Source organism: Lampetra fluviatilis, chromosome 50 (assembly GCF_964198595.1).
Source record: "Lampetra fluviatilis chromosome 50, kcLamFluv1.1, whole genome shotgun sequence".
NCBI lineage: Eukaryota > Metazoa > Chordata > Hyperoartia > Petromyzontiformes > Petromyzontidae > Lampetra > Lampetra fluviatilis.
In genome coordinates this window covers 4,418,987-4,441,309 of record NC_136324.1, presented here as the reverse complement: position 1 = coordinate 4,441,309, position 22,323 = coordinate 4,418,987, and the positions used below count along the sequence as shown (strand labels likewise).

The following is a 22,323-nucleotide window of genomic DNA, read 5'->3' as shown; positions in this document are numbered from 1 at the left end:
GTTCTGGTTTGTGTGTGTGTACGTGTGTGTGTGTACGTGTGTGTGTGTACTTGTGTGTGTGTTTGTTTGGGGAGCGGTGGTGCAGCGGTTAGCACGCTGCGCTACGAACCCGGCATCACGAGTTCGATTCTCGCTCACGGCCAACACCGGTGACGATTATCTGAACCGGTCCTGGGCCTTTCTTCGGTCGACTCAGCCTCAAATGTGTAAACATCGCCACGAGTGAGACAAAGGCGGTGGGGCATGGTGCTGGCCAACCACCCCCTCATTTGCCATTCTGGCCTTCATAGGTGCTCGCTAAAAGCACTTGCCCCAACAGGCTGTGACCTCCTGCCAGCAGGCCTTCGACACTTCACGTGGCCTTAAAGTGCACTTAGCCTGGCACAAACGTCGTGGTGACGTCACCGCCACTTAGTGGTGAATGGCGGTTGTTGTGTTTATCTAGCGGCGAGCACGTCGCACTACGAACCCGGCAACCCGAGTTTCTATTCCTGCTCACAACCAATAAGTGGCGAATATCTGAACCGGTCCTGGGCCTCCCCTGGGTCGACTCGGCCTCAAAATGAGTACTTGGTGTGGTGTGTAAACATCACCGCTCTGGAGAAGGCTGTGTCGGCCTTCACAGGTCGGCTCGCTAACAGCACTTGTCCCTACCATTAAGGCTATACGGGGGGATATTTGTTTGTGTGTTCACGTGCGTGTGTTTGTGCGTTCACGTGTGTGCGAGTGTTGGGACACGAGTGACGCTTGCCTTGCGGGCTCAACGCAGAGTGATAATAATGACAATAAATCATAAACAACCGAGTAACGTTCTCGTGGGCAGGGTGCGGGGAAACATGAGGCGTCCGGAGGAGGAGGAGGGGCGGCTGCCATGGCGGGCGACGACGGAGGTGGGGGAGGAGGGAGCTCCTCGCCCCGGCACAGCAGCAGCTCGAGCGGCTTCCTCGGCAAGACGGTGAAGAACGTGAAGAAGACGATGAGGAAGAAGATGTCTCGCATGTACATCAAGGCCGTCATGGAGGAGGAGGTGGGCGCTTTCTTTGTGCCCAACACACGGATGGGCTGGCTGATGAGCTGTGTGTCGTTGAAGCCGGGCTGTGTGGGCGGTGGGCTGGCTGATGCGCTGTGTGTCGTTGAAGCCGGGCTGTGTGGGCGGTGGGCTGGCTGATGCGCTGTGTGTCGTTGAAGCCGGGCTGTGTGGGCGGTGGGCTGGCTGATGCGCTGTGTGTCGTTGAAGCTGGGCTGTGTGGGCGGTGGGCTGGCTGATGAGCTGTGTGTCGTTGAAGCCGGGCAGTGCGGGCGGTGGGTTGGCTGGGCAGTGTGGGCGGTGGGTTGGCTGATGAGCTCTGTGTCGTCGAAGCCGGGCAGTGTGGGCGGTGGGCTGGCTGAGGAGCTGTGTGTCGTGGAGGCTTTGTGTTCGTGGTCCTGCAGCGTCCGTCTGGAGCGTTGTTTAGTTGCGATGGAAGTGAGCCAAGCTCAACGACGTGACCCCCCCCCTCCTCCCCCCGTGCGTGACCCCCGGGCAGGGTAACGGGACGGACGACGCGACGGTGCCGGTGCCGCCACCCACGGAGCCGGGCACGGAGCCGGCCACCGTGGAGCGGCCCAAGCTGACGTCCTGCAGCTCCATGGAGAGCCTACGCAGCTCGCTGAGTGAGGACGAACGCACCGCCATCACCACCACTGCCATCACCACCACTGCCGTCGTCACCGCGACCACCGTGACAACCGCCACCCAGTGTCCACACGCAAACACTCTGCACTGGGAGCAGTGCTGGTGAACTGTGACACTCCAGGCAGGGTGACCCCTCCTGACGCCATTGGAGGTCCTGGCCCCACGCAACGTTCTAGAGCAATACTCAACACATCCATGCGTGACAGGGCCTCGAAATAACAACGTTTAATAAGTAGGCTGTCTCCTTCGCATGAGCAGACCATGTCTGTTGGTCCACACAATACAACAACGTGTACTGCGTGCGTCACGCGTGTGTGACGCGTGCGTGACGCGTGCGCGACAGGCGGGCAGACGGTGAGCACCACCGACTCGTCGGCGAGCAACCGCGAGAGCGTGAAGTCCGACGAGGCGGAGGAGGAGGAGGCGGCCTACAACGGGCCCTTCTGCGGGCGTGCTCGCGTCCACACAGACTTCACGCCCAGCCCCTACGACTCCGACTCGCTCAAGCTCAAGGTGCGCTCGGCCTCGACGCCGTGGTCGTCGCCCATCATCACCTACGCGTCATTATCGATATCACTCGACGCCGTCGTTGTCATCGTTGCCGTCGTCGTCATCATCATCCTCCTCGACATCGTTCGTGATAATGCTCTGCTGCCTTCGGCCCGGACCTCCTCTGCTTTCTTCATCCGTTCCTGGTTGAACGTCCTCGCCCTTTCTCTTCCCCTCGATCTTTCTCCAAAGATTCTCTCGTCAATCACCTCCTTCAAATCACCACCTCGCGTCGCCGTGGGCCCAACCACCGGAGCTCGCTAACAGCACTCGCCCAAACAGTCTGTTAAAGCTGCGGTCCCCAACCTTTTTGGCACCAGGGACCAGTTTCGTGGAAGACAATTTTTTCACGGACCGGGGGGGGGGGGGGTGGTGGAGGTTGATCATTGGGTCTTTCCCCCTTTTCAAAGAAGCTCTTCAGCGACGTTTGTTTTTTACTCATTCTGGCTCTGATTAGAGCTTGTGGGCTTACTAACACTGTGACGGAGACGAGTGAGCGGTGCGGTAAAGAGGCGCGGACGGAAGTGGTAAATAATAAAACAATGGGGGCGGGCCACGCGTGCGGACTCACCGCTCTCACCTCCTGCTGCTGTGCGGCCCGGTTCCTAACAGGCCACGAGCCGGTACCGGTGCGCGGCCCGGGGGTTGGGGACCCCCCCTGTGTTAAAGCAGCATATATGGGTGGTCTTTGTCTTTGCAGGCCGGGGACATTATCGAAATCATTAGCAAGCCACCAATGGGCACATGGATGGGCATGCTGGCGAACAAGGTGAGAGACACCGTGCCACATCACACCGCATCACATCTCAGCGTCACCATGCCGCCGTCACGTGCCGAAGGTCCTGGGGTCAAAACCTCGCGGCCCCGACGCTCCCCGCGGCGGGGGTAGCACGGTGGTGAACGGCCGTGGCTCCGGAACTTGTGGAGCACACTTTGGTGAACGATGGTCCCGTTGACGCCTTGGTGGGGACACGCAGGTCGGCACCTTCAAGTTCATCTACGTGGACGTCATTCTGGAGGAGCCGGAGACGAAGGCGAAGAAGAAGCCGCGGCCCAAGCGCAGCAAGAGCAAGAGGCCCAAGCCTAAGACCGTGCAGGAGCTGCTGGAGAGGATCGGCCTTCAGGTGGGGCCACGGGGGGTGGGGGGGGTGGGGGCACGGGGGTTGGGGGGGCAGGGGCTGGCCAGGTGGGACAGGTGTGAGTTGTTGAGAAAAGTTGTAGAGACAGATGTGGAGAAATGTAAGGGGATGTGGAGAAATGTAAGGGGATGCAGAGAGAGAGAGAGATGTATTGGGATGTAGATAACACAGAGAGAGGCAGATGGAGTGATAGACACAAATATAGACTGAAATAGAGAGAGAGACAGGGAGGCAGACACAGACAGACAGAGACAAGGTAAAGGTCACATAGCAGTGCAGAGGGAGTTGCGGAGTTCCTTGGCCTGGGGACATGGTACGAGTAATGCATCTCCATGTGTGTCTGTATGTGTGCACGTGGAAGTGCGTGCACGCGTTTTTGTACACACACGGAAATGCGCATGTGTGCGTCCCACCTATGTGACAGCACATACACACACCCGTGTACGCACGCCCGCGCGCCCATTCGTGTTCACCCACGCACGCACGCACGCGTCCTTGTTTCTCCCGCTGCCGGCGGGACAGGAGCACATCCCGGCCTTCCTGCTCAACGGCTACGAAGACCTCAACTCCTTCAAGCTGGTGGAGGAGCGCGACCTGGACGAGCTGCGCATCATCAACCCCGAGCAGCGCGCCAAGCTGCTCACAGCCGCCGAGCTGCTGCAGGACTACGATGGTAGGGCCCCCGATCCACCCCTGGCGCGCACCCCCACTCCACACAATTGTACACGGTAATGTGGGCTGCAACAGTGTGTGTATCAAGTCGAACAAAGTGCGATGGGTGAGGCAAAAGCGTCGACGCACGCTCGCCGTCTCGTGCTCTAACCGGGCGTGTCCGTGTCACCGCCCCGCGACCCTTTGACCCTCGACCCCTCCCTTGTCTTCGTCGCTGCTGTCGTCGTCACAGGAGGGAGCGAGGAGCGTGGCTCCCAGGAGCACCTGGAGCAGCAGCAGCAGCAGCAGCATGGCGACACTCCACGCGACTCGGGCTGCTACGAGAGCTCGGACGCGCTCGAGAACGGTAGGGCCGGGTCGGGCGCCGAGGACGGCCCCGGCAGCGGTGGCGGTCACCGTGACGATGACGATGATTCCCGTGGTGGCAGCGGCGGCGTTGACCGTCTCAAGGAGGCCGTCTTGTTCCGCAGCAGCGCTCACAAGAAGCCCAGCGACACTTGCCTCTAGCTCCTCACCCCCACGATCGGCTGGCCTAGCCGTAGGATCGCGGTCGGACGCCGATAATCGTCCCGTCATGCCTTTGCAGCGTTGCGCTGCTAAGTTGGTTTTCGGCGACAGGGTCTTCCCACCCCCCCCACCCTCCCGCGCGCGCGTCGCTGGCAGCACCGTCCACGTGAACGTTCCACCCCCCCCCCCCCCCATCAGCCCCACAACCCCATCGCCCCCCTTCTCCCCCGCAAGCAAAGCCAAAGCGAGCGCGCAAGCAGCCCCAGCTGTTCCGGTCCACGTCGCTCCATCCGCTCGCTCCGTGCTCCTCGTCGTCGTCCGTCGATGAACTTCCGACAGGAATCGCTCCCCACTGCGCCGTCCGTGTCCCTCGTTTCCGCGCTTTCCCCGCCGCCGCGATGAATTTTTAAAAAAATTCTCAAGGCCGCGCACTTCTCAAGGTAGCTTCTGTTTGTGTGTTTTTCTATGTAGGTATGTGTGTGTACGTATATAATATCTCCGATGTGGTCTCGGGTTGTGCCGCGTGTTATTCGGCACCATGTCTGACGTCTCGGTCCACGTGCCAGAAGCATCTTTTTGGGGTAAAAACTAAAATGGAAGTCGATCAAACAATCTGCCGCTGCTGCTGCTTTAGCAGTGGTGCACAAGCGGAGACAACACAAACAACAAAACTGAACGCGTTCGTCAATAACAACACGTGTGTGTGTGGCCTTAAAAGGGAAAGTATACAATAGGATGACGTTTTAGGCAGTTGTCCTTCTTCAGAGTACATCGGAAAGGCCAGAGAGGTCACCTTCCCCCCCTCCCCCCGTTCAAGGCTGCGCTGTTATTATTGACGGACGTGTCCAGTTGTCGTTTGCCGTGGCTGTCAAGTTGAGTTCGAGCTCCATCCGTGTCTTTGCCCAACGGCGAGCGGCACGAACGGAAACCGCGCGGCAGAGCTACGCTACGCGTCTGTTACGACAGGCGGCTTTCTACGCGCGTCTTGTTGGAATCGACGTCGGGGTACTCGCCATCTCCGCTCGTGCGTCGCACTCCGGATTGGGCGGTGCACCGCACTGGCATCTTCTCTACCCCTCCCCCCGACCCCTCCCCCCCCCCCCCAGAAAAAAAAAACACGACGAAATTCATCGCTTGCGGTGACGGCGGCGGCAGCGTTGCGAACAAACTTAGGACGGGTGAGAATCGCCCGACCTGTGATTTGACCTCACGGCCTTCCGGTCGCCGCCGTTCACTCGGCCACCGAGGCACGCGGCCACTCGGTCATGCGACTACTGAGCCAAGCTGAGCCACGCCCAGCCACACGGCAGCTGAGCCACGCTGCCGGAGAGTCCGTGGTTTTTCGGAGAATATTTCCTTTTCCAAACCCCCCACCCCCCAACCATCTCCTCTTCCCCCCTTCTTCACCCATCGGCACGTATGCCGCTAATCACTTGCAGGCATCACTGCACCCTGTCCCCCCTCCTCTTCCTCCGGTCGGTCAGTCACGTGACGCTGCACGAACTCTCCCCACGCCCGCTCCGCTGCGTGCAGTCGTCGGTGGTCATGGGGTGTGGGCGGTTTGTTGGACCATACTTCACCGCTCTGGGTCAGCCGTTGGAACGACGACGGGGGGGGGGGGGTAGGCGGGCGGGGGGGGGAACGGGGACCAGTTTTGAGATGCGACGTCAATATTTCGAATCTCGTCTTCACCGTGGAGCGATTGTTTTGCACGTTGTGTTTTTTGTTTACGTTCCGTTTGTGTTTGTTTTTTAAGCCCCCGTATCATGCCTTAAAACGCGCGCACAGCAATAGCCGAGCAGCAGCGTGCGGTGGTTGTCGGTGTCTTCAGAGTTGGGCCACAGACGGTGGCGATCGCGACGACGGCTCCCTGGTGCTTTACACTCTGTATTATCTCGTGATTAAATAGATTGATTTAACAAACAAAAAAACATGATCAAAATCAACTTTACATTATAAAATATGAAATCAAAGGACAACAACAACAACAAAATATCGCAAGTTTCAGGAAAAATAACAAAAAAAAATATTACACGTAATTTATAGTACTGTTATTAACATCGGTCGTATTTAGCAGAGACCCCCTCCCCCCCTCCCCCTCCATGCCCCCCACGCACCCTCCCACCCGCTCTGCCCCCAACCATTAGGGTGGTGATGGTGCTGGTGGTGATGGTGGTGATGGTGGCGGTGCTTGTGGTGATGGTGGTGGCGGCGGTGGTGTTGCTTGTGGTGGCGATGGTGGTGGTGATATAATCCGTAGACCGACGGCCACTGTCGGGACGAGGCGTTGACACGCGAGCGATGTGGCACGCGCACAACAACGCAGGCCGTGGCGGTGGTCGTGAATCGATTGGCAGACCGGACGACGCCGCCGCCTGCACCTAGCCTGGCACCGTCGCAGGCGGACGAGCGCGCCGACTCTCACCACGGCAGCCCAGAGCATCCGTTTGGTGGCCTGGAATTGTTTTTTTTATTCTGATCCTTTGCCCAGGGCTGCTACGACGTTTTGGAATGTTTGGCCATTATACAAATCCCCCACGCCTACAACACCTGGCAAGCCCTAGTAGCAGGCGTCAGCAGTAGGTCGGTGATGGTCTCCCCCCATCCTATTGGCTCCCGATGCAATTGCACGGCCTGCACACTCGGTGGCTGCTCGAGATTGGTGGTGAGGCTCGTTGACCACGTGGGGGCGCTATCATCCATGGGTTGACGTCACCACCCCCCACCCACGACCCCCACCCCTCTCACTGCACCCCCCCCTCCCCCCCAACTTCCCAGGGCTGTACCACCTCCTCCTCTGGCAAAACCAACCGAGTCGGGGCAGCCCAAGTGTCGTCCTCTGATGTGGGGGTGTTCATCGATCTGCCCACACCCCCCCCCCAACCTCCCGAGCAATGATTTTTTGTTTATTCAACCAATAATAAAAAAAAAATATTTAAAACTAATATGTACGGATAAGTAAAAATCAAATTGCCCCCCACATTAAATTGTATATTTTTAGTGGGGGGTGGGCGGACGCTTTAAAAAAAAAGATGTTTACAAAGTTCACTCGAGTTTGTGAAGAACTCCGGTGCAAGCCCCAATCAGACACGACACTTGGACGTCTTCCTTTGCTGCCCCCCCCCCTTACTTCTGGCGACGTTGGTTTTGCCCGAGTTGAAGCAGGTTTTCTGGTGAGAATTCAATTGAGTAAAACCCCCCCTCTGTTTACCCCCCCCTCCCCCTCTTTACGGTAAAGGAACAGCCCCTGCAATCTCCTTCTCACGCCACTTGCTGCCAGATGGCCTTCCACAAGAGGGAACGAGAGAAAAAAGAGGTTGCTTTTGGCCAACTCTTCCAAACTTTACCCCCATCCCTGACTTGATGCAGCCTCATGAAATGGTCAACGTTCAGTTCCGGGCCAAAAATGTGTTTCGAAATAGTTTAAGATCTTTTTTAATTCCGAACTGGTTTCCACTCAATCTGGACTTCATCAGCAGGCCGCGGCCTCTTTAAACAAATGCTGTAAACGTTATTGGCAAGCGGACTCCGTGACCAGCGCGTGGTTGGTAGCTCCAACGCGAATTCGGAGGGAGGAACTAAAACCACGTGCACCAAACTGAAAGGTGGCCCTTGGAAATCACGATGAAGCCACACGGAAGATATATTGCTTGAGATAATCCAAATTAAACAAGTTATTTGGCGATGCTGCTGCTGCATTGGCAACGACAAAACCCTAAAACAACATTATTGTGCGTGGCCTTAAAATTAACGCCATACCTCCCTCCCAGCAGCATTCGTTTAATCCGCAAACAAAATAAATTCGTGGCAGTGGCGTTGGTTAACGAGACGTGCCCTGGTTGAGCTGGGGGGGGGGGGGCAGCCGGAGGTTCCTATCTCTTGTGGTGTTGGTGGTAGGGAGAGTTTGAGCGTGTACCTGCCGATCATGCATTGCTCTATCAACTGCTGGCCTCTCTCAGTAACGCTCTGTCAATGCATCGCATGGTTGCATCGTTGTTGGTATTCGGTTTCCTGCTCTCTCTCTCCCCCCACGGCGGGGGGTGGTGGTGGTTGGGGTTCTCTGTCTCTGTGGTGTGCGGGGACTTCTCCTGTTTACCTGGCCCTAAAGATCTCTCAGCATTGTAGATAAACGCCCGCGATTGGATAGGGCACACAGAGAGAGAGATCGGGGTCAAACGGTGGAATAAAGTTCAACTCTTGAAACGAACCCCTCTGCATATCTCCATCCTTTTGCTCTCATTTCTACTAATCGGTGTCAGCTGCTGCACCAATTTACCCCGCGCGGTTCTTGCATGGCGACGCGCACATGAATCCATCAATCGCTGGAGACGCACGGTCGGTGAAACCTCGTCTCGCCCTCCAGGATAACTCGACATCCCCTCGCGTAACCCCCCCCGCTCCACACTTTGCATGTTTCATTCTCTCTGCGTGTGCGCGCGCTTGCGAATTTGCGGGGAGTCGTGGCCCAAGTGGTTGGTTGCACCGCGCTAAGCGCCCGGCGACCCGAGTTCGATCCCCGCTCGCGGCCGACATCGGGGACCAAAGTCTGAACCGGTCGTGGTCCTCCCCCTAGGTCGACTCGGCCTTCAGTGAGTGCATGGTGTGATGTGTAAACTATTAGCACTAGGGGTGGCAAAGGCGGCTGCTGGCGTGGTGCTGGCCACCCACCCCCTCGTGTGCCCTTCTGGCCTTAATGGGTGCTCGGCTAAGGGCACTTGCCCTTACAGCCTGCTAAAGTATGTAGAGGAAATGTTTGTCTTGGTGGGGTGTCGTAACACAATTAATGAGGAACTGTCCCCCCCGCCGCCCCGCCCCGCCCCCCAATGCGATCGTGATACGACCGCCGTTGCGTTCGTCACGTGACAGATGAATCCATTCGGAAATCACTCGGAGCAGTGCACGACCCTGCCCCCTCCGTGGAAGCGGCGATTGCAGAGCTACCGCCGAGATGGATTCTACTTTCAAGTGACACTGTGGTGTCCACACACACACAGTAGGCGGTGGGGGGGGGGGTGAGCAGTGCTTTCCCGTCTGCTCCGCCCTATGAGAGTCAGGGCTGGACTTTAAAAAAGGTTAAGTCCAGAACCAACTTTGATACGATAGGGCTTTTTTGTGCGTCTGTGTGTGTGCGCGCATTCATTGGTGACCCGGCTGAAATCGTAAACTCTCACTTCACTTGAGAATCCGGTCTTCAGTGACATGTGCTCAAGTCGATTTGTTTTTATCAGCCAAACGGGGCAGAGGATCGGGGGGGGGGGGGGGAGATGTTGTCCGACGTTTCGCTCGGAGATTACACCCAGCAGTGGTGGGTGTGAGAGCCACAGCTCCCGGCTTTCCTCGCGGGAACGAGCTTCCTGGTCCCGGGGTACTCGAGTAGGTGACATGACGTCGTCATACGTACGGTGCGAAAGAGGTTCGACATTCATACGTACGTACTTAATGAAGATAGAGCTTGCAGGTGAAGCGGGTTCGGGTTGATTGGTGTTTTGAGTAATGAATGAAGGTGAATCTCATTCAGTGGCTGGTGGTGATTACGTGGAAATAATGATACCGATTTACATTTGAAAGGCGCATTTCATCCGTAGATCCCAATCCACGTCGTGTATGTGAAGCAGGAATTTAATAGAACCTGCAGGGAGTTTAACACGTAGGCCTTTCGCAACCAATATTATTCATCGTAAACGTCGTTAACTTGTATTGTAAACGTTGTGGGTTTACTCTCCTGCACACATCGGTGGTGCTGAAAGTCGTGAAACTCTAAATGGCCACGTGCTGTTTACGTGACGCACCTTACCAATTGACCGTGTCGGCCGGAGGTGGGTTCACGACACATTCATATTGACGCGACCCAAACCCAAAGGAGGCCTTTGGTGTGAAGGCTCGGGGCTTAGCGGCCAGGAGGGGGCTTTAAATGCCATTATGTAAAGGAGGCGAGTGGATTCTCTTGGCCGCCGTGACAATGCTGCCATCTGTTGGTCTCCATCAGTGGCGTGTATAACGACATCATCAGCTCGGGGCGGGGGGGGGGGATGGGTGCGGTAATTAATCGGTCAGGGTTGGGTTGGGGGCAATATTTGATTCGTCTCGCACGGTCGCACCGAGGCTATGAAACATCGTGACTCCTCTTGCCAATCGCATCATCGCTGTAGGGGCGCTCCGAATTAATGGTGGTTGTCAAGTAGGGGGCCCACCAACTCGTAGCTTTGATCACGGGGGGGGGGGCCAAAGTAACCCCTTGCTCCCCCACGCCCGTTCCGTGACTGGTCCCCAGCGTCCTCCCCCCCCCCGTTCCGGCTCTCTCGCTCCGTGCCAAAAGTGGCGAGTGGGGAGGGGGAGGGCGAGTGTCCCCCACCCACCCCTACACATACTCTAGAGTCCTAGCCTCATCACCCCTCTCACCCCTCAGGTGGGGCCTTTCAGAAAGAGGGTGAGGTCTTTAAGAGGTGGGGCCTTTAAGAGGTGGGGCCTTTAAGAGGTGGCGGCTGTTCAAAAAGACGTGAAGCCTTTAAGAAAATGGTGGGGCCTTTAAGAAAGTGGTGACGCCTTTAAGAAAGATATGGCCTTGTAGAAAGAGGTGGGCCCTTTAAATGTTTCACATTACATAGCGGGGGGGGGGTGAACCGCACAAACTCCACAGATAACACTGGTCAACACACTTTTTCTGGCATACGGTATTCCAACGATTTTAAGATAATTTGCGGTGTTGATTCCAAATCTGGCATCAGTTTTTTGTCTATCACATCAGGTTTTTGAGATATCAAATATTGCATTTTAAATAAAAACTGCTAAAAGAAAAATATTAAATAAATGTGGATATCTACATAAAATTATATTATAAATACACTATCCTAAAAATACAGCACCAAATATTAACACTAAAGCAGTCACTGACTCGCAACAACTTGCAATCATAAGTGACAGAGTTAATTTCGGGTAAAATCAATGAAAATGGGGTATGCCGATAGCATACAAATGAGATGTGATAGAGCAAATCTGAGATCACATTTGGAATCACCACCCTGAAATTAGTCTAAAACAGCTGCAAAAGTCCAGGCCAGAAAAAAAATGTCTTTGTTGACCAGTGTATAATCGAACCGCTTCTCGCTGAGGCAGGAGTATTCCCACTGCGCCCACCCCTCTCGTGTGTGTGTGGTGTACACACTTGACGATCCATTCTTTACGCGTCACAATAGCGAATGCAATCTCTCCCCGCCACACGCGCGCTCGCTTCCCGAGTTACGGCCAAAAGGCTCCTTCCCTTATCGGCCTTTTCCCAGCTCTCTTCCCCCCCACAACCCACCACTTGGGTCTAAATAAAGAACAACAGCCATTAAGACATCGCTCCTGCGGAGACAATGGCACACACACGTGACACGCACACTCAAGCCATGCCCACCTGCACACACACACACACAAAGATAAAGACAAAGGTGCCCCTCCCCACGTGTTAACCTTTAACAGACTGTTGGGGCAAGTGTTGTTTGACAGTAGCCAAACCTATGAAAGCCGCCACGGCGCATGAGGATGGCTAAACACTAACGCCCGCCCGGCCGTCTTTGTCTCCCCAGTGCACATGCTGTTTACACGCCGCACCAGGTACTGATATGAGGCTGAGTCGAGCTAGGGGAGGACCAGGAACGGTTTAGATAAATCAACACTGATGTAAGATTATACGACTATACATATACATTGTGACAACTCATACAAATACACATTAACATATATATGCCCCGTAGAGCCTCTTCACAGACTGTTGGGGCAAGTGCTGTTTGCGAGCACCTATTAAGCCCTGCGTGGTGCACGAATGGGTGGTGGGCTCAGGACCTCTGTCTCCCCGGTGCTGATGTTTAAACACTGCCTGCACCCGCTACTAATTTATGGCCGAGTCAACCTAAAGGAGCCTCAAGACTGGTGATGTTATCCATTTCCGAGAATCGAACTCAGGGGCCACGGTGCAGTGTGAAAACCACTGGGCCACAGCTTCCTACGTGTATACAGAACAAAGACAAAGGTCCCCCGTATAGCCTGTAACAGACTGGAGGGGCAAGTGCTGTTAGCGAGCAGCTACGAAGGCCGGCACGGCACACGGGGGGGTGGGTGGCCAACACCACGCTGTTTACACCGCACCGGGTACTCATTTGAGGCTGAGTCGTCCTAGTGGAGGCCCAGGACCGGTCAGATAATCGCTGTCACTGGTGTTGGCCGTGAGCGGGAATCGAACCCGGGTCGCCAGATTCGTAGCTCAGCGCGCTAACTGCTACACTACCGCTACATACAGAACACACACACACATACAAACCCACATACACACAAAACCCACACACACGCACACACAAACCCACAAACACCCACTATAACCCACACACTTACAAACACAGTCACACACACAAACCCACACATGCACATTCACACACACATTCCATTAAAAAAAACACTTTGACAAAAACCAACACGTAAACACAAACACTGCAAGTGCTGCCGTTTGACACCAAGTCGTGGTGATGTCACCACGGCGCTTGTGCCAGGCTAGGTGCACTTTGAGGCCGTCACGTGAAGTGTTGAAGGCCCGCTGCTGGTCATGGGACAGACCCTGCAAGTGCCATGGGCTGATTGACTGAGATGACTGGCAGATGCAGCAGCAGCAGTGCTACCCAACTGCCAACTCGCACCCATACCCATACAGAAATCCATACCCATACAGAAATCCATAAAGATCCCTCGTATAGCCTTGACATAGAGCGAGCACCTACAAAGGCTGGCTCGGGACACAAGGAGATGGGTACTCATACTCTTAGGTTTTTTCGGTAAAGTCACGTAGATAAAAATAAATAATAAAAATAATAGAAATAATAATAGAAATAAAATTATAAATCACGACGTTTCGGAGGCAACACAAGTCTCCGTCATCAGGTGGGACCGTTACAGCTAGATTTACTGTATCAAATGAGGCGAAATTCCAAGAGACAAGCTCTTAAATACAAGTTAAGGGGGGAGGGGCTTATATGAATGTGGTAGCCAATGAATGGAACGTGTTGGGGGGTGGGCGGGACTAAAAGAGAACAATAGGTGCACATGTTGTTGTACCCGGTGTTGGTTGACAATCCAACTGCAAAAAGGAGAGTACTGTTAAACGCTGGGGATGTCAACACTCGGTAAAGTAGAATAGTACCTGCCAAATAAGATGGGAGATGGGTGTCCAGCAACACGCTCGACCCTTTAGCGGCGATGTTTATACACCGCATCAGGTGCTCATGAGATCGAGTAGACCTAGGGGAGGCCCAGAACCGGTTCAAATAATCGTCAATGTTATTGGCCGTGAGACGGAATCGAACTCGGGTCGCCGGGTGCAAAAGTAGTTCAACTTACACACACACCCACAGCACGGTTGGCTACGTACGGTGTGAAAGAAATTCAACACGCACACAGCAGAGGTGGCTACGCACGGTGCGAAATACGTTCAACGTGCATAGCAAGGTTGGTTACATACGTTGCGAAATAAGTTCAACATGCATACATAGCAAGGTTGGCTACGTGCGGTGCGAAATAAGTTCAACATACACATAGCAGAGTTTGCTACGTACGGTGCGAAAGAAGTTCAACGTACATACACCCACGCGCCTGCGCCCACCCTAGGATGGCACGCACCGCACTCTGCCCGCGGCGGTGCACAGAGAGATCTCTGATCTGCAGCGCGCTCGGCACGGCCGCGGCTCACGGCCGCTATCGGTGGCACTTCTCGCGAGGAGCGGAACGTGCCGTGCCGTGCCAGCCGTGCCAAGAAAATCTTCCCCGGCCACCCGCGAGTGGCGCCGTCGCACGAGGAGGGCAATTGCGGGAAACAACGCGGCGCCCGTTCCACCCGGAGTCACGCTTTGCAAGCGAGCCTCTTGCCTTGCCCGCCCCCCCCCCCCCTGAGTTCTCATCCTGGTCAAAACAAGAACTAATCAACTTTAACTGAAACTGAACTGCGTAGCGGAGGGTGAATGCCACCGCGTCTCAATGCGCAATGCAGACACGGCGGGCGTGTTTATATTTTAGACAGAGGCAGTCATTCGGCACTCTGTGCGAATCTATGGCTCTCTGTGCGAATCTATGGCTCTCTGTACGAATCTATGGCTCTCTGTGTGAGTCTATCCCTCTCTGTGTGAGTCTACGGGTCTCTGTACCTATGCGGGTCTACGGGTTTCTGTGCTAGTCTATGGCTTTCCGAGTCTTCTGTGTGAATCTATGGCTGTTTGAATCTATGACTCTCTGTGTTAGTCTACGGGTCTCTGTGCGAGTCTACGGGTCTCTCTGTGCGAGTCTACGGGTCTCTGTGCGAGTCTATGGGTCTCTGTGTGAGTCTACGGGTCTCTCTGTGTTAGTCTACGGGTCTCTGTGCAAGTCTACGGGTCTCTGTGTTAGTCTACGGGTCTCTGTGTAAGTCTACGGGTCTCTGTGCGAGTCTACGGGTCTCTGTGTGAGTCTACGGGTCTCTCTGTGCGAGTCTACGGGTCTCTGTGCGAGTCTATGGGTCTCTGTGCGAGTCTACGGGTCTCTGTGTGAGTCTACGGGTCTCTCTGTGCGAGTCTACGGGTCTCTGTGCAAGTCTATGGGTCTCTGTGCGAGTCTACGGGTCTCTGTGCGAGTCTACGGGTCTCCATGCGAGTCTACAGGTCTCCGTGCGAGTCTACCGGGGGGTCTCTGCGCGAATCTACGGGTCTCTGTGCGAGTCTACGGGTCTCTGTGTGAGTCTACGGGTCTCTTTGTGCGAGTCTACGGGTCTCTGTGCGAGTCTACGGGTCTTTGTGCGAGTCTACGGGGGGGTCTCTGTGCGAGTCTACGGGTCTCTGTGCGAGTCTACGGGTCTCTGTGCGAGTCTATGGGTCTCCGTGCGAGTCCACTCGTCTCTGCGTGAGTCTCTGCAGGTCCATGGGTCTCTCCGAGAGCCTCGGAGTCCCTCAACCCGTCAACCCCCCCCCTTCCCTCCCTCCTCCTCTTCGTAGGGCGCGACCGGCAGAGTCCCGAGGACCCGGCGATGGACTCAGTGGGCTCCCCCCCCCACCACCACCCCCACCCCCTGCGCCGCTACTGCAGCGTGGAGGACCTCGTCTTCGAGAAGAGCCACCTGCCCGAGAACATCGTTCGCTCCGTCTACCTCGTCATCATCGGTGACGACGCCGGTGAGAGCCCCTTGTGGCTGGGAGATTTCCGGCTCTCCCCATCGCCACCGATCGCCGTCGCGTTTTCGCAGGTCGTTGAAGCGACTTCCGGAATCCGGTCTTTATTCGTCTTTCATTACAACACTCCTTCACGCTGCTGACAGGCAGCGTGAGAGGGATAGAAAGAGAGAGACGCGCGCAGCCACGTGGCAGCCTGGACCACGTGGCAGCCTGGACCACGTGGCAGCCTGGACCACGTGGCAGCCTGGACCACGTGGCAGCCTGGACCACGTGGCAGCCTGGACCACGTGGCAGCCTGGACCACGTGGCAGCCTGGACCACGTGGCAGCCTGGACCCCCGCTCTCGCGTGGCCTCTTCCCTTCGTTCGTTCCAGTTCTGACCACGTGTTGTTCGTCTCCACCCCTATTTAATACCCGGATCACGTGGTACGTTTCCACCAATCCTGGTTAGCCTTTATGGAATCTTCCAGACTCCATCATAGGCTCCCGGGACCACGCCCCTGACTCGTCTCCCCATTGGCTGTGGCTAAAGCCAGCAGAACCAATCCTCTACTTACAGCTGTCACCTTTCCATTACGTCAGGGCCACGCCCCTAGGCTTCCCCCCATTGGCTATGGACCAGGACCGGCAGAGCCAATCATCGTGACGAGTTGTGATCCATCAATGACCCGGATATATCCTCACATTACACCTTCATCCAGCAGTGGATTCCCGAACACTACGATAACGGATGACGATTCGCACCGTTAAACTATTTAAAACATATTCAAATCTTACCAAGCAAGGGCCCACCGAGCGATGTACAGCTCTTTTTCAGCAGCGACCTGACTGCCACGGATGATAGTGCAGCGGAGTGGCCTTATCATCATTATCACGCGGGAATCTAGCGCAGACAGATACTCTGAACGCGTGACATCGATTCTAAAATGCAGAGGGGGGAAAACCAGAGAATTCGTGGGTCTCCATGTAAAGCCACTGGGTCTTTCTGTAGGTCTGTGGATCTCTGTGCGAGTTCATGGTTCTCCATATGGGTCTCTCCAAGTCGATGGGTCTCCATGGAAGCTTTGTGATTTCTCTGTGATTTCATGGATCTCCCTTGGGGTCTCCACATAAAGTCTATTGGAGGGGGTGAGCGGGGGGGCACTTGGGGGGCTGGGGGGACCCTTGGGTATGACCCCACCCCACCACCACCCCCTTCCCTTCTAGAGATAATGAACAATTGGTATTTATATTTATCAGAGGAAACGCATTATACTCATTCTATTGTTGTTCTAATCATTGTTATTATATGTAGGGTCCTATTTTATTTTTTAAATATTGAAACTTTGCCCCCCCCCCACCGCCGCATCTCTGAGTGAGCGACATCTGCTTAGGGGAGCTGCCATCGTGCCGGTATAGCAGTGAGCAGCGTGATGGACTCGCCATCCACATCACGTTAACACGTCATAGTCGTCGTAGTAGTCGTAGTAGTTGTTGTAGTCGTCGTAGAAGTCGTAGTAGCAAGGGGATTTCACGACCAACGTTATCCATAACGAATTTTTTTCGTGTGGTTATATCGCGTAAATATAAATGTGTCGTTAAACCCGCCAGAGCCAATCGGTAAGGTTCATCACGGAAAACAAAGCACATGCCAATTAGTTACTGCTTCAGCACACCGGTTGTGTGTTTGAGAGTAAACCCACAACATTTATAATTAAGTATTGTGGTTAATGCTGACAGCATTCCTTGTGAAAGATTTCAGTTAGATGTTTTAACATCTCAACACAGCTGTTTTGTTGCCACAAAAAAAGGGGAAAACCTATTCTCATATTTTGATACTAGCAAAGGAGGTCCCATGATTATTATTATTATCACAAACCAGAAGTCGCCAGTTCGAATCCATCTCCCGGCGTCATGGTTGAAGCGAAGGGGGCGAGTTTCCTTACTCCCCCCTGTCCCTCTTCCTCCGCACCACCCCACGGCGCCTCTGTCCACGCAGCGGGGTAAACGGGTGCACGGCGTTAATCAAATCGTGTGGGTCGAGGGTGGTTGGGGTAAAGTGTGGGTCACGCTTACCTTTTGTGCAGACGTCTGCCCCCCCCCCCCCCCCCGGCTTGAATCAAACACCCCCACATCAGAGAGCGACACTTGTCTTGTCCCAGGGCTGGGTTGGTTTTTGCCAGAGGAGTAGGTGGTACAGCCCTAGAAGGGGGGTGTTGGTGATGCAGGGTGGAGGAAACAACCGGCTTTTGAATAGAGTTCCCAGTAGAAGCTCTCGGGGGGTGTGGACCGAAACGTCAGACACGGCGTCGGGCAAACGCGCCGGAGGGTCGGTCGTGACTCATGCTGCCGCGCTTGCCGTGCAGGTGGTGCCGACGACGAGACGGCGGAGGCGGAGGAGGCGGGCGAGCGGGACGGTGGCACCGGCCCGGAGCAGGTGACGCGCACGCCGCCTCTCACTCGCTCTCTGAGACAAGAGACAAACGGCTCTGAGACAGAGAGCGAGAGAATGATTCAGAACGAGAGAATGATTCAGTGGTGCGGGAAACCGCAGGCGAAACGGGAAGTGTGCAGCCAGAACCTGAGACGATAATTGCCCAAGTTCTGTGGTCCGACGTTGGGATGTTTGGCCAACTGCATTCAGTGCGTGATTATACGTTTGGGAAGAAACCGGAGCTGTTAATGCAGACTTGATGAAGCCTTGCAAAAGGTGCATCTCATTTAGTGTGTGAACATCTTAACACCCGGAACTGGTCAAAAGGGTCCCATTGATATGATAATGAAGGTTATGTTGATGTTAATAATGACGATGATACAATGATGTCGCTGCTGCGGATGATAATGATGTTGATGATGATGACGACGACGATTCCAGACCACAGCGCGGGACTCGGACGAGGCTGACGCGGAGACACGGAGCGATGGGGGCAAGGGGGGGGCCCCCCGGGGCCCTGGCCACTCCACACGGAGACAGCGCAGCAAGCACGAGGGAGCACCCCCAAACCCGCCGGACCAGTCCACGGAGCCCCCCACCGATTCACCCTCAAGCCAAACTCCCCCGCCGCCATCTCCATCTCCTCCTCCTCCGTCCATCGGCGAATCGGAGAAACGGACTCATCCTGAATCGGAGCGGAGTTCCGAAATCCGGATCCAGGACGTCGTCCTGGATGCGGATGCGGCCATTGACGGCGGTGGTGGCGATGGCGTAGACGGAACAGAGGTGGTAGTGGCAGCGGAGGAGCGGCGTGCTCACACACACGGCGAGGAGCCGGGGCAGCCGAAGCCCGGCAGTGCCGAGGGCAGGACTCGGCGCGATCGGGCGGCGTTGCACGCTGGCGGAGACGCGCGGCACGCGACGGCGGCGGCGGCCGGAACCGGAACGCAAACCGGAGTGGCAGCCTCACCGTTTAACCGCAACCGGCGCAGCCTTGCCGGCGATGGCTCGCAGGTAAAAATCTGGTGAAGTTGGGCGCGCGGTCCAACGGGGACACCCTTGTGTGATTGTTTTTATCTTTTGCTTTCTACGCAGCCTTTCACGAGCGATATCGCGATTCGTCATAAGTTTCTGTTTGGGTTAGGTCGTCGTGTGGGTGTAATGCCAATTTTTTTTTGTTATAATTTCCCTCCACCACCCAGCGACAGATGCAATGAAATTGACCTATCGTCCCTGCTCCCCTCCCCAACCATAAAAAACGGAACTAAACTTTGTGTTTTACCAGGTCAGGTCCACTGAGCTACGTAGCTCTTTTTCAGAAGCGACCTGCCCACAAATGATAGCCCAACGAAGCGGATTATCATTACGTGGAAATTTATAGCAGGAGCCAAATACTCAACCCACGTCGATTAAAAAAACCGCAGGACCCGGAGAAAACTCAAATCGAGAGAGAGACACGCAAACTCCAAATATACAGCAGCAGGCGTCAGGGTCGGGATCGAACCCACGACTTCCCGTACACCAGGCGAGGTAGTTAACATCCTCTAGCCACCGCGATGATGATGAGAGAGAGACACGCAAATTCCCAATATACAGCAGCAGGCGTCAGGGTCGGGATTGAACCCACGACCTCCTGTACACCAGGCGAGGGAGTCAACATCTCCTAGCCACCGTGATGATGATGAGAGAGAGAGACACGCAAACTCCCAATATACAGCAGGCATCAGGGTCGGGATCGAACCCACGACCTCCTGTATACCAGACGAGGTAGTTAACATCTCACCGCCCCTCCCCCCCCCCCCCCCCGCCCGCTAGACGGACTCGACGCCGTGGGGGCCGAGGCTGCGATCGCACGTGGACACCGACGCCGGCACCGGGGTCGGAGGTCGGAGCGGGCCACCGCTGCGCAAGGGTCAGCGGTGCCAGGAGATCAGCCTGGACACCTGCCTGGAGGCGCGGCTGCTCGCACTGGGCCTGGACCTCACGGCCGAGCCGTACACCGACAAGGCGAGTGGCCGCATCGCCTTGGCGCTCGCAGCAAGGGCCTCCCAAATCTGAACCCCCCTAACATTTAGCTCTCTGTGTCGTTGGTGGTCGGGACAAGGCTGAGAGCATTCTATGCGCGATGTGGCCATCGTGCGACATGCCCACACGCACGTGCGTGCGCGGGGGGTGGGTGGCCAACACCACACCTGGCCGCCTTTGTCTCCCAAGCGGCGATGTTTACGCACCACACCGGGTACTCATTTGAGGCTGAGTCGACCTAGGGGAGGTCGAGGACCGCTACACTACCGTTCCCCACACACGCACAGAGACAAAGAAAATAAATAAATCCCCCGTACAGCTTTTGCAAACTGTTGGGGCAGTTGTTGTTGGCGAGCACACACACACACACAGGTACATACATACACACGCGCACAGGTACATACACACACACAGGTGCATACATACACACACACACAGGTGCATACACACACACACACAGGTGCATACACACACACACAGGTACATACACACACACAGGTACATACACACACACACAAGTACATACATACACACGCGCACACTAACGCACGTGCGTGTGCCGGTGTGCTCCCCACCCCCCCCCCCCCGCTCTGGTGTGCGGGCGCAGCGCGGACGAGGGGGCCTGCCGGCTGCGCTCGTGTGGAGACTCGCTGAGGAGGCGAGGGCCACGCCGGCGGAGGTGGCGCCCGCCCTGGAACGAGTGCGGGTTCGACTCCTGAGAGCGGCGAGAGAGGTGGGGGGCTGGGGGGGTGATGGGGGGTGGTGTGAGGGGGGGGTTATGCGGTGGTACAGAGACATGCGCGTAGGGAAGCGCTCAAAAACATACTGTAGTCACCCAGTAAACGCGGGGGCCGTCGGACCAAGGTTAGGCCGATGTTGACCCGGCATTGACCCGACTAATAATTCGCACAATTGGTGTGTGCAATGATCATGATTATCGTGAACAATGTAATTTATTTTTCAGCAAGACATTCTCAGGCAAGATAACCACCACCTCACCCCTGCATTGACGTCGTGCGAATCAAGATTGAAATGTCCTCCTCATCGTGATCATGATCGTTGCCATCATCGTGGTGGCCACAGCCGTTGATGCCACCACCACCGCCACCATCTCACCTCTTCACCAGCACACGCTCCACCAGATGTCACATATATCATCATCATCAATAATCCATGGGCAAAGAGTCCGTAGGTGTCCACTGCACATTTTGTCATTTGTTTCCAAATTTTGTTTCCAAATGACAAAATGTGTGATATTGGTCGCGAAAGCCTACGTGTTAAACAATAACAACAACAGACTTTTAATTTTCCTGTCGTTATGCATCCTACATTTTCATAAATAATAAAGAAAAAAACTTTTTTTTGTTCTTTCGTACAGATCCCAATCGCCGGCGCGACAGAATCACCGTCGCATTCGAGGACATCCGACGGCAACTCATGACCAGTTCGCTCCTCCCGCGGCGGCCGGGAGGAAGCGGGCTCCTCGGTTGATTTCGTGAACTCTGGGAAACCTTTGAAGAATTCCGTTCTGGCCTGACGGAAAAGTTCCTCTCCCCCCCCTCCACCTGTCACGCGAAGGCCGTGAGGGGGGCGGTGGGATGCGGGGGAGTGGACGGACGCTTGCGGGAACGAGACAGAGTGACGGCGCGGATGCACACGGGGAGCGGGAGATGGGGCAATGGTGGTGGGTCGGGAGGACGGGGGAGGGCGGTGTTCCGAGTGGGGGGAGGGGGGGGGGCCTTCTCATCGACAACCTGTCTACACACACACACACGCATGCACGCACACATGCTGACGCTCTCTCTCGCACGAGCATACACACGTGCTCGCTCGCACAGACACGTGATACTCTCACACACACACACACGTACAGTGGCATTGACGCACGCATGCGCGCACTCCTGACAGACACGCGCGCGTACTCTCTCTCACACACACTTTCACGCACAAATATTCTCATAGACACACGCGAATGCTCACATGCACGCACACACACGATATCCTCACACACACACAAAAACAAAGATCCCCCATATAGCCTTAACAGACTGTTGGGAACAAGCCGACGCGGCTGCTAATGATGGTGTGGTTTGGCCAGCACCACACCCGTCCGCCTTTGTCTCCCCAGTGGGACTATTTAGACGCTGCACTGCGACTCATTTGAGGCTGAATCGACCCAAC

At 55.5% G+C, this 22,323-nt stretch overlaps 1 protein-coding gene across 5 annotated transcripts in view; it reads left to right on the top strand.

The window, feature by feature from the left end:
• Positions 1–21,829, top strand: part of LOC144948641 (uncharacterized) — a 298,072-nt gene extending 276,243 nt beyond the window's left edge. For all 5 annotated transcript variants that reach the window (XM_078878262.1, XM_078878261.1, XM_078878264.1 and 2 more), the window contains exons 12-24: positions 824–1,027; positions 1,527–1,653; positions 2,019–2,188; positions 2,925–2,993; positions 3,202–3,348; positions 3,886–4,036; positions 4,268–4,381; positions 15,528–15,704; positions 18,050–18,120; positions 18,559–19,131; positions 19,933–20,124; positions 20,750–20,875; positions 21,521–21,829. In XM_078878262.1, coding sequence (XP_078734388.1) covers positions 824–1,027; positions 1,527–1,653; positions 2,019–2,188; positions 2,925–2,993; positions 3,202–3,348; positions 3,886–4,036; positions 4,268–4,381; positions 15,528–15,704; positions 18,050–18,120; positions 18,559–19,131; positions 19,933–20,124; positions 20,750–20,875; positions 21,521–21,583 — 2,184 coding nt within the window. In that variant the 3' untranslated portion in view covers positions 21,584–21,829. The remainder of the gene's footprint in view (positions 1–823; positions 1,028–1,526; positions 1,654–2,018; positions 2,189–2,924; positions 2,994–3,201; positions 3,349–3,885; positions 4,037–4,267; positions 4,382–15,527; positions 15,705–18,049; positions 18,121–18,558; positions 19,132–19,932; positions 20,125–20,749; positions 20,876–21,520) is intronic.
• The last annotated feature ends 494 nt before the right edge of the window (positions 21,830–22,323 follow it).